This window comes from Pelophylax lessonae (assembly GCF_965119305.1).
Source record: "Pelophylax lessonae genome assembly, chromosome: 3".
Lineage (NCBI taxonomy): Eukaryota > Metazoa > Chordata > Amphibia > Anura > Ranidae > Pelophylax > Pelophylax lessonae.
In genome coordinates, this window is record NC_138770.1 from 588,230,479 (window position 1) to 588,243,502 (window position 13,024).

At 43.0% G+C, this 13,024-nt stretch overlaps 1 protein-coding gene across 1 annotated transcript in view; it reads left to right on the forward strand.

Annotated features, from left to right (window-relative positions):
- The first annotated feature begins 528 nt into the window (after positions 1-528).
- Positions 529-13,024, forward strand: part of BFSP1 (beaded filament structural protein 1) — an 80,737-nt gene continuing 68,241 nt past the window's right edge. The window contains exon 1 of the mRNA XM_082250023.1: positions 529-929. Coding sequence (XP_082106149.1) covers positions 556-929 — 374 coding nt within the window. The 5' untranslated portion in view covers positions 529-555. The remainder of the gene's footprint in view (positions 930-13,024) is intronic.

Below are 13,024 nucleotides of genomic sequence, written 5' to 3' on the forward strand. Positions count from 1 at the left end.
GTTGTGTATCGTTTTTTTCTTAGAAATTGACAATTGTAACATGCATTTTCTTTTGAAAAACTCAGGGCCACCAAATAACAGCCCCTAAATGTATCATGTTGCACATGGAGAATACATACAGACAATTTTAAATATTTATGACAAGTGCATAAATTATATATTTCAAATATAAACTCACTAAGGGGACAAGCCAATTACTGTATATCATTGCAAATGCTTTGGATAAATGTTTTAATTGAATCATCTCTTTAGAAAATACAATTGCTTTGTTAGATGTGTTTAGTTGTTAACCTAAGCCTCTCTATGCAGTAAAAAAAAAAAAAAAAAAAAAAAAGAAACAATGCTTTCCCTGGAACAAAATAAATGCTGACAAATACTAGAATGCAAGAGAACAGTACCCTTGTGGCCTATTGCTTTGAACTAAATTTAATTTGGCTATTGCAGATGGCATTCTGTGCACAGGAGAGAAGGACAGAACGGTTCTCATTCTTTGCCTGAAATTTGTTCAGACTAGTCCAACCTGGGGAGAGGAAGGTTCCTTAGAGTGATAGCAACATGTACAAGACAACTTACTTACGAGAAGTGCATAAAGAGAAATATGAGAGGTCTGATGGCTTTGATGATCAAAGTCTTGTAGACATTAGCAATCTTGGTTTGTCTCAGGCAAAAGGCCTGGAAAACTTGCAGGAACTCAATGAAAGGTTTTCCAATTATATAAATCGAGCTAGGGTTCTGGAACAAAGAAATGCAATCTTTAGAAAGCAGTTGGAGACATTCCAAAGAATGGATGAGATTTCTGGCCTGGAAGAAGCTTTTGCGGAACAAATTGAGCTAAATCGGCAGAGAATTCGTGAACTGTCTTCAGATTGGTCCAAACTCCAGAGGGAGTACAAAGATGCCCAGAGGATGGTCGATGAATTTAAAACCAAGTGAGTAATTTGAACTTTTCTTAGCAAAGTAGCATTAGACTGTCTTTAGGGTCCATCTAAAAAGGTAAATTACAAGAACCCATTTTACAACTGAAAACATGATATTATTTTGAGTATAATAAAAAATGTGAAAAACATAGCAATCACAGGTAATCATTTTTGATGATCCTATATATATATATATATATATATATATATATATATATATATATATATATATATATATATATATATATATATATATATATATATTTTTTTTTTTTTATTGTGCAAAATATTTTATTAGTCTAAGAACATATAACAAATAGATAAGGATATGGAAGTAATTTCCCAAATACATGAAAATTGCATAGCATAGGGTCCAAACAGGAACAAAATATATCTATCAAGTTTGTAGTATAAACTATATTGCAAAGGTGGAGTTCAGTCGGGGTAAAGGAAAGAGGGAGCAAGGTCATGATCTCCTCCAGGACACCCCAAAAGGGATCAAACTGTGGCCCGGAGGGAGACCATACAGTAAATAAATCAACATACAAACTAATATAATTATAGGGCATCAAGATGAACTAAGTTCTGTTTGGAGTAATAAGATAATAAGAAAAATGTAGGCATGGGGTGTCCGCTAAAGACATCATGAGTATTTTGAAAATAGATGACTGCAGCTAAAATAATTGTATTTAAAGAAAACCATATAATAAGGGTGTAGGAAAGAGAAAAGAGAAGTAGAAAGGAGGAGGGGCGAGCTGAATAAGAATAGAGAAAAGAGGCTGCAGAGTCAAGAAAAGGAAGGAGAGAAAGGTAGAAAGTAGATCTTGAGAATAGGGCCGTAATCCACATGACGCATGAGCCGGTGTGGATAAGGACATTACCAAAAAAGTAGCACAGATTCATTAAAATCTGGAGGAAACATTTTAGAATTCCACGGTCTCCAGATGGAGTCAAATTTGCTCAAGGTTGCGTTATCCAAAGCTGTCATTTTAGCATGTAACATGGCACAATTCATACAGTGCTTGGTTTCAAGGAAAATTTAAAGAAGGGGATTTCCATGCTTTGGCTATCATCTTCTTTGCAGCTGTGAGGAGTTGGATAAAAAGTCTAAATTGTTTGCGTGAAACTATATATATTTTTTTTATGTGTCAAACGTTTCTGTTACAGCCGTGCCAGATTGAAGTTTGTTGGCCTCATTTTAGGTGCCCAGAATTTTAAGTAATATAGTTGGGACACAATTATATCAAACCAAAAATACACAGTGGTTGAAACTAGCTAATTATTTTAAGTTATTACAAAGTAAGAATATGCATATATGTGTTAGGCCCATCCAGTGCATAACTAATTTGTCCTATTAAAAATTGATTTCTACCTTTGAGAAACAAACAAAAGTGAATACAACATGCTAATCATTTATTACACCACATCAGAAAGAATTGCACTTGTGTTTGTTAACAAGTCTAAACAAATTAAAAAATAATAATTATTTCATACCTTTTACAAACTTGACATATTTTTAATTTTTGTTAACCAGGTCACAATTATTCAGAGCAGAAAATATGAAGTTACAGCATATATACAGTATTTGCCAATAAAATGCCTTTTATTACACTATAACACCACTTTATTAAATGACACTATATGACTGTTTTTAATATAGAGAGGAAATGAAACAGATTATGTTTAGCACAGAATTTGTTACTAACTTAAAGACTTCAGTGTCCATATAACTGTTGTTTACCTATGTAGCGCAAATATCCAACAGTATTTGTTCAAGTGAGCTTACATATAAAGTTTTCTTCCCATATAAAATATTTGACATTTTGCTTTAATTTTAACAAAAAATACACATAGTTTTTTTTTTTTTTTTTTAATATCGCTATGGATAGAGGCAGCAAAAGAGTCTTGATATAAACTCTGTTTCCACAAACAAATGTCAGGAGAAAGCAGCCTGGGTTACAGAACCAAGATACAGCAATATTAACTAAGTCAATTTTCCACCCAATTAATTCAACTAACTATAAGTCAGAGTCAGCTAAATCGTTGTTCTAATGCCAAATTGATTAACTCTATTGTTACTAGAAGACACGTGCAAAACTGTTAAATTGTACTTAGCTGTTTATACACAATTATAGTTTACACTTTAGGAAAATCCATTAAATTGAGTTAAAATGTAAAAATAAAATACAAACAATTAAAAATATACAGGCAATTCATTTTTATAGATTAGTAGAGTAGCTGAATAAAGGATTTGGTCCTTTTGTCATATGTGTACTAGAAAATTATAGTTTTCAAGATGGAGGCTTTCATGCATTTATTTCTCTTTTTGCTGCAGAAAATACATTACCTGAATATACGTTTGTATTTTTTTTATTTTCTTATATGTTTTATAATCAATATGTGAACGACAATAACATTTTATAATTTTACTATGGACAGCCTGAGCTATAGAACCGAGAGGCAACAATGTCAACTACGCTAGTGTATCGCCCAAATAATTTACCTAACTATAGGTCAGAAACAGCTAAATCTTTGCTTTAATGCCAAATTGATTAACTCTGTATTGCTACACATGTGCACACATAATTAATTGTTTTTACACAATAATAATTGAAATTTTAAAAAATGCATCAAATCAAGTTAAATTATAAAAAATAAAATATGAACAAGAAAAAATATACTGCCAATTCATTTTTCTAAAGATTAGTAACGTAGCTGAAAAAATGATAAATAATAAAGATGTTGTGCACTGACACTTATTCCTATATATAACATGAGGCTGCTGCTATCACTAAATGTGTTCCCACATACAGTGCAATCAGTAAAGAAAAAGGTTGTGATAGCACTGTCCAATAGTAAACAATCAATCAATCAATTGAAAAAACAAAAACAGTGGCTTTCATAAATATTGGGTAACAATAAACTCTTGTGCTATAAGATTGTTATAAATATTGAGACATTGGAAAAGACATAAACACAGATGAGGTAAATAAATAAAGTCCCAACAGTCCACACATAAAGTGCTTCACCATATAACAAGAGTAAAATACTCGCTCACCTTCCACGTGGCCTCCTCATCAGAGGAGGAGGTGAGCGGACCTACAATCTGGTGTACAGGATTGATTACCATTATGCTGTGTTGGCCCTTTTGAGGGTCTTGTTCTTAAGTGAGCAAGTATTTTACCTGGTGACAGAGCACTCTTGTTATACGGTGGAGCACATGTTGAAATATGAAGATGCATTAGAGCACTATATGTGTGGACTGTTGGGACTTTATTTATTTATCTAATATGTGTTTATGTATTCTTCAATGTATCAATGTTTATAGCAATCTTATAGCACAGGAGTAGTGTTGAGCGAACACGGACTGTATTATTCGTGTTCGTACCGAATAATTGGATTTTTTGTACCCGAACACGGACACGGACACTTTACTGTATGTTCGGGTAAAAATCCGTGTTCGGTCGTTTTATTTCCGGGTTTTGCATGCTTTGGCGCTCTTTTCATGGCGGGCTTTCAACAGCCAATCAACAATCGTTTAACTGGTGTGCCTTAAGCCATCCCAGCCATGCCTGCAAATGTCTCAGTAGCTGTGATTGGCCGTCTGAAGCATGTGACCAAGTCTTTATAAGTTCGAGGCAGCCGCAGCGGCGTCATTATGCTGCTTAGATTCAGGGACAGAGCACACATCAACGTGCTGGCTGCTGATTAGGGAAAGATAGGCAGGAAAAAAACATTTGTGTCCGGATAGAATTGAGGGACAGGTCGGAGTGTTTAGGCAGGGCGAGTTGTAGGCATTTTAGGGATAGAGTCTGCTGAATTATATAGGGTCAGTGTCTTCTACAAACTACAATCGATATTGCTGTGTGGGGGGTGGGGTCTGCACTCAATCCTGATCTACGATCTCTTCTCAATCCTGTTAGGGACAGAGTCTGCTGAATTTTAGGGAAACTGTGTTCTACAAACTACAATCGATATTGCTGTGTGGTGTGGGATTGGAGATAGGCAGGTGTCAGTGATCCACATCCATTTTTCTGTGTGTGAGCTGCAGTGAACACAATCTTTTTGGGCTGCAGTGAACACAATCTTTTTGGGCTGCAGTGAACACAATCTTTTTGGGCTGCAGTGAACACAATCTTTTTGGGCTGCAGTGAACACAATCTTTTTGGGCTGCAGTGAACACAATCTTTTTGGGGTGCAGTGAACAAAATCTTTTTGGGGTGCAGTGAACACAATCCTTTTTGGTGTGCAGTGAACACAATCTTTGTGGGGTGCAGTGAACAAAATCCTTTGTGGGGTGCAGTGAACACAATCTTTTTGGGGTGCAGTGAACAAAATCCTTTTTGGGGTGCAGTGAACAACATCCTTTTTGGGGTGCAGTGAACACAATCTTTTTGGGGTGCAGTGAACAAAATCCTTTGTGGGGTGCAGTGAACACAATCTTTTTGGGGTGCAGTGAACACAATCTTTTTGGGGTGGAGTGAACAACATCCTTTTTGGGGTGCAGTGAACAAAATCCTTTTTGGGGTGCAGTGAACAAAATCATTTTTGGGGTGCAGTGAACACAATCTTTTTGGGGTGCAGTGAACACAATCTTTGTGGGGTGCAGTGAACACAATCTTTTTGGGGTGGAGTGAACAACATCCTTTTTGGGGTGCAGTGAACAACATCCTTTTTGGGGTGCAGTGAACACAATCTTTTTGGGGTGCAGTGAACACAATCTTTGTGGGGTACAGTGAACAGAATCTTTGTGGGGTGCAGTGAACACAATCTTTGGGGGGTACAGTGAACACAATCTTTGTGAGGTGCAGTGAACACAATCATTGTGGGGTGCAGTGAACACAATCATTGTGGGGTGCAGTGAACTCAATCTTTGTGGGGTACAGTGAACACAATCTCATACTGAAGGTTTGAGGGTGCTGCCTGTTCCATACTCCCCCTACTCCTAGCCTTTTAGGGGTACAAACAATAGTAATTGGGGCCTAGTGTGGTTGTGTACGTGTGATATACATACACTTTTTTGGGATCATATTTTCTATTCCGCTATTTAATCAAAAACCTTTGGGGATCAGTTAAATTGGGGGATAGTCTGTGTTGGTACGTGTGAGAGAGATCCACCTTTCCAAGTTGTTGGGGTTCATCTCATACTTCTGAAGGTTTGAGGGTGCTGCCTGTTCCATACTCCCCCTACTCCTAGCCTTTTAGGGGTACAAACAATAGTAATTGGGGCCTAGTGTGGTTGTGTACGTGTGATATACATACACTTTTTTGGGATCATATTTTCTATTCCGCTATTTAATCAAAAACCTTTGGGGATCAGTTAAATTGGGGGATAGTCTGTGTTGGTACGTGTGAGAGAGATCCACCTTTCCAAGTTGTTGGGGTTCATCTCATACTTCTGAAGGTTTGAGGGTGCTGCCTGTTCCATACTCCCCCTACTCCTAGCCTTTTAGGGGTACAAACAATAGTAATTGGGGCCTAGTGTGGTTGTGTACGTGTGATATACATACACTTTTTTGGGATCATATTTTCTATTCCGCTATTTAATCAAAAACCTTTGGGGATCAGTTAAATTGGGGGATAGTCTGTGTTGGTACGTGTGAGAGAGATCCACCTTTCCAAGTTGTTGGGGTTCATCTCATACTTCTGAAGGTTTGAGGGTGCTGCCTGTTCCATACTCCCCCTACTCCTAGCCTTTTAGGGGTACAAACAATAGTAATTGGGGCCTAGTGTGGTTGTGTACGTGTGATATACATACACTTTTTTGGGATCATATTTTCTATTCCGCTATTTAATCAAAAACCTTTGGGGATCAGTTAAATTGGGGGATAGTCTGTGTTGGTACGTGTGAGAGAGATCCACCTTTCCAAGTTGTTGGGGTTCATCTCATACTTCTGAAGGTTTGAGGGTGCTGCCTGTTCCATACTCCCCCTACTCCTAGCCTTTTAGGGGTACAAACAATAGTAATTGGGGCCTAGTGTGGTTGTGTACGTGTGATATACATACACTTTTTTGGGATCATATTTTCTATTCCGCTATTTAATCAAAAACCTTTGGGGATCAGTTAAATTGGGGGATAGTCTGTGTTGGTACGTGTGAGAGAGATCCACCTTTCCAAGTTGTTGGGGTTCATCTCATACTTCTGAAGGTTTGAGGGTGCTGCCTGTTCCATACCCCCCCTACTCCTAGCCTTTTAGGGGTACAAACAATAGTAATTGGGGCCTAGTGTGGTTGTGTACGTGTGATATACATACACTTTTTTGGGATCATATTTTCTATTCCGCTATTTAATCAAAAACCTTTGGGGATCAGTTAAATTGGGGGATAGTCTGTGTTGGTACGTGTGAGAGAGATCCACCTTTCCAAGTTGTTGGGGTTCATCTCATACTTCTGAAGGTTTGAGGGTGCTGCCTGTTCCATACTCCCCCTACTCCTAGCCTTTTAGGGGTACAAACAATAGTAATTGGGGCCTAGTGTGGTTGTGTACGTGTGATATACATACACTTTTTTGGGATCATATTTTCTATTCCGCTATTTAATCAAAAACCTTTGGGGATCAGTTAAATTGGGGGATAGTCTGTGTTGGTACGTGTGAGAGAGATCCACCTTTCCAAGTTGTTGGGGTTCATCTCATACTTCTGAAGGTTTGAGGGTGCTGCCTGTTCCATACTCCCCCTACTCCTAGCCTTTTAGGGGTACAAACAATAGTAATTGGGGCCTAGTGTGGTTGTGTACGTGTGATATACATACACTTTTTTGGGATCATATTTTCTATTCCGCTATTTAATCAAAAACCTTTGGGGATCAGTTAAATTGGGGGATAGTCTGTGTTGGTACGTGTGAGAGAGATCCACCTTTCCAAGTTGTTGGGGTTCATCTCATACTTCTGAAGGTTTGAGGGTGCTGCCTGTTCCATACTCCCCCTACTCCTAGCCTTTTAGGGGTACAAACAATAGTAATTGGGGCCTAGTGTGGTTGTGTACGTGTGATATACATACACTTTTTTGGGATCATATTTTCTATTCCGCTATTTAATCAAAAACCTTTGGGGATCAGTTAAATTGGGGGATAGTCTGTGTTGGTACGTGTGAGAGAGATCCACCTTTCCAAGTTGTTGGGGTTCATCTCATACTTCTGAAGGTTTGAGGGTGCTGCCTGTTCCATACTCCCCCTACTCCTAGCCTTTTAGGGGTACAAACAATAGTAATTGGGGCCTAGTGTGGTTGTGTACGTGTGATATACATACACTTTTTTGGGATCATATTTTCTATTCCGCTATTTAATCAAAAACCTTTGGGGATCAGTTAAATTGGGGGATAGTCTGTGTCGGTACGTGTGAGAGAGATCCACCTTTCCAAGTTGTTGGGGTTCATCTCATACTTCTGAAGGTTTGAGGGTGCTGCCTGTTCCATACCCCCCCTACTCCTCATCTAGCCTTTTAGGGGTACAAACAATAGTAATTGGGGCCTAGTGTGGTTGTGTACGTGCGAGATACATACACTTTTTTTGATCATATTTCCTATTCCGCTATTCAATAAAAACCTTTGAGGATCAATTGAATTGCGGGATAGTCTGTGTCGGTACGTGTGAGAGAGATCCACCTTTCCAAGTTGTTGGGGTTCATCTCATACTTCTGAAGGTTTGAGGGTGCTGCCTGTTCCATACCCCCCCTACTCCTCATCTAGCCTTTTAGGGGTACAAACAATAGTAATTGGGGCCTAGTGTGGTTGTGTACGTGCGAGATACATACACTTTTTTTGATCATATTTCCTATTCCGCTATTCAATAAAAACCTTTGAGGATCAATTGAATTGCGGGATAGTCTGTGTCGGTACGTGTGAGAGAGATCCACCTTTCCAAGTTGTTGGGGTTCATCTCATACTTCTGAAGGTTTGAGGGTGCTGCCTGTTCCATACCCCCCCTACTCCTCATCTAGCCTTTTAGGGGTACAAACAATAGTAATTGGGGCCTAGTGTGGTTGTGTACGTGCGAGATACATACACTTTTTTTGATCATATTTCCTATTCCGCTATTCAATAAAAACCTTTGAGGATCAATTGAATTGCGGGATAGTCTGTGTCGGTACGTGTGAGAGAGATCCACCTTTCCAAGTTGTTGGGGTTCATCTCATACTTCTGAAGGTTTGAGGGTGCTGCCTGTTCCATACCCCCCCTACTCCTCATCTAGCCTTTTAGGGGTACAAACAATAGTAATTGGGGCCTAGTGTGGTTGTGTACGTGCGAGATACATACACTTTTTTTGATCATATTTCCTATTCCGCTATTCAATAAAAACCTTTGAGGATCAATTGAATTGCGGGATAGTCTGTGTCGGTACGTGTGAGAGAGATCCACCTTTCCAAGTTGTTGGGGTTCATCTCATACTTCTGAAGGTTTGAGGGTGCTGCCTGTTCCATACCCCCCCTACTCCTCATCTAGCCTTTTAGGGGTACAAACAATAGTAATTGGGGCCTAGTGTGGTTGTGTACGTGCGAGATACATACACTTTTTTTGATCATATTTCCTATTCCGCTATTCAATAAAAACCTTTGAGGATCAATTGAATTGCGGGATAGTCTGTGTCGGTACGTGTGAGAGAGATCCACCTTTCCAAGTTGTTGGGGTTCATCTCATACTTCTGAAGGTTTGAGGGTGCTGCCTGTTCCATACCCCCCCTACTCCTCATCTAGCCTTTTAGGGGTACAAACAATAGTAATTGGGGCCTAGTGTGGTTGTGTACGTGTGATATACATACACTTTTTTTGGATCATATTTTCTATTCCGCTATTCAATAAAAACCTTTCTAGGGCAAGATCTTAAATTACAGAAATATGAGGAGACCGTCAAATAAGGGCCGTGGCCTGGGTCGTGGTGCTGCTGGTAGAGCTCCTGTTGCAAGGAGAGGACATGGTCGATCTGTGCCAGCTACACGCACAAGTGAAACACCTTCCTCAAGTGTGAGTAGGCGACAGAACCTGCATCAGTATTTGGTAGGGCATCAAACGCCCCTAGAAGTGATGAGGCCAGAACAAGTTGAGGCGATAGTAGATTGGTTTGCTGCTGACAGTGCCTCCAGTTCCTTCACATTGTCTCCCACCCAGTCTACTGCAGAAAGGTCAGAGTTGGCACCTGCAGCCAATGTCCAACCGTCTTTCACCTCACCCCCTTGCAAATCAGGCCAGCAGTCTGAGCCCCAAGCCATACAGCAGTCTCTTATTCTTTTTGAGGACTCTGTCAGCAGGGTTTCCCAGGGCCATCCACCTAGCCCTGCCCCAGAAGTGGAAGAGATTGAGTGCAGCGATGCCCAACCACTTATTTCTCAAGATGAGTACATGCAAGGATCATCGCAGCACGTCTCCGATGATGACGAAACGCAGGTGCCAACTGCTGCGGCGTTCAGCATTGTGGAGACCGACAAGGAGGGCAGGGGTGAAGACTGGGTGGAAGATGATGTGGAGGACGATGAGGTCCTCGACCCCACATGGAATGAACGTCATGCAGGTGAACTGAGTAGTTTGGAGGAAGAGGCGGTGGTCGCACAGAGCCACCAGCACAGCAGAAGAGGGAGCAGGGTGCAGAAGCGGAGCGGCCGTGCCCTAGACACTACGCCCGCTACTGCCCAACGCAGCAAGGGAACGAGCGCACCAAAGTCAGCTCAAAGGAGTTCTCTAGCGTGGAAGTTCTTTAGAAAATGTGCTGATGACAGGACACGAGTGGTTTGCACCCTGTGCAATCAGAGCTTGAAGCGAGGCATGAACCTTCTCAACCTGAGCACAACCTGCATGATCAGGCATCTAAGTGCAAAGCACGAGCTGCAGTGGAGTACACACCTTCAAAACCAAGAAACGTCTCTGGCTCATCCTGCTTCCTCTTCTGCTGCAGTCTCGGCCGCTCCAGCCACATCTGTAGTGATACCGGCACCTGCCACCCCGCAAACAGACGATCTGTCAGCAACACCACCACCTGGGTCACCAACAACCATCTCCACAATGTCCCGTGGAAGCGTTCAGCTTTCCATCTCCCAAACACTTGAGAGGAAGAGGAAGTACCCCCCTACCCACCCGCGATCCCTGGCCCTGAATGCCAGCATTTCAAAATTATTGGCCTTTGAAATGCTGTCATTCCGTCTGGTGGAGACGCACAGTTTTAAAAACCTTATGTCGGTGGCTGTCCCACAGTACGTCGTGCCCAGCCGCCACTACTTTTCCAGGCAAGCCATCCCTTCCCTGCACAACCAAGTGGGGGAAAAAATCAGGTGTGCACTGCGCAACGCCATCTGTGCCAAGGTCCACCTAACTACGGATACGTGGACCAGTAAGCACGGTCAGGGGCGTTATATCTCCCTAACGGCACACTGGGTAAATGCAGTGGCGGATGGGCCTGAGGCGGATAGCAATTTGGCGCATGTCCTTCCACCACCGAGGATTGCAGGGCGCTTCAGTTTGCCTCCTGTTCCTAACTCCTCCTACTCCGCTTCCTCATCCTCTACCGCCTCCTCATCCGGACAGCGTAACACCTTCACCACCAACTTCAGCACGGCCAGGGGTAAACGACAGCAGGCAGTTTTACAACTTGCCTGTTTGGGGGACAAACCACACACCGCGCAGGAGTTGTGGAGGAGCATGGAACAGCAGACAAATGAGTGGTTGCTGCCAGCGAGCCTCAAGACCGGCCTGGTGGTGTGCGATAACGGGCGAAATCTCATAGCAGCTCTGGGCCTAGCCGGTTTGACGCACATCCCTTGCCTGGCGCATGTGCTGAATTTGGTGGTGCAGAGGTTCCTTAAAAACTACCCCGATATGTCAGAGCTGCTGCAGAAAGTGCGGGCCGTTTGTGCGCACTTTCGGCGTTCTCACCCTGCTGCTGCTCGCCTGGCAGCGCTGCAGCGTAACTTCGGCCTTCCCGCTCACCGCCTCATATGTGACGTGCCCACAAGGTGGAACTCCACCTTGCACATGCTGGAAAGACTGTGCGAGCAGCAGCAGGCCATAGTGGAGTTTCAGCTGCAGCACGCACGCGTGAGTCGCTCTGCGGAACAGCACCACTTCACCACCAATAACTGGGCCTCCATGCGAGACCTGTGTGCCTTGTTGCGCTGTTTTGAGTACTCCACCAACATGGCCAGTGGCAATGACGCCGTTCTCAGCTTAACTATCCCACTTCTATGCCTCCTTGAAAAAACAATTCGGGCGATGATGGAAGAGGATGTGGCACAGGATGAGGAGGAGGAGGAGGATGAAGAGGTAACATTTCCAAGGCTTTCAGGGCAGTCATTCGCAAGGGGCTCCGAGGGTGGGTTCCTGCACACGCAAACGCCAGGGACGCAATTGTCCAGCAGGGGCACAGTTCTGGAGGATGAGGAGGATGAGGAGGAGGAGGAGCTGGAGGAGGAGATGGAACCATGTTCACAGCAGGGTGGCACCCAGGCCAGCTCATGGCCATCACTGGTGCGTGGCTGGGGGGATACAGAGGACACGGACCATACACCTCCCACAGAGGACAGCCTTTCGTTGCCTCTGGGCAGCCTGGCACACATGAGCGATTACATGCTGCAGTGTCTCCACAACGACCGCCGAGTTGCCCACATTCTAACTTGTGCTGATTACTGGGTGGCCACGCTGCTGGATCCCCGTTACAAGGACAACGTACCGTCCTTAATTCACTCACTGGAGCGCGATCGCAAGATGCGCGAGTACAAGCGCACGCTGGTAGACGCCATGCTGCTGGCATTCCCATCTGACAGCGGGGCCACAGTGGAAGCACAAGGCAGAGGAGGAGGAGGAGGAGGTCGCCAACGCAACCAGGGCACCGCCAGCACCTCAGAAGGCAGGGTTAGCATGGCCGAAATGTGGAAAAGCTTTGTCAGCACGCCACAACAAACAGCAGCACCAGCAGCTCAGATGGAACGTCTTAGCAGGAGGCAGCATTTTACCAACATGGTGGAGCAGTATGTGTGCACACGCCTACATGTAGTGAATGACGGGTCTGCCCCCTTCAACTTCTGGGTCTCCAAATTGGGCACATGGCCTGAGCTTGCCCTTTACGCCTTGGAGGTGCTGGCGTGCCCTGCAGCCAGTGTATTATCTGAACGGGTATTTAGCACGGCTG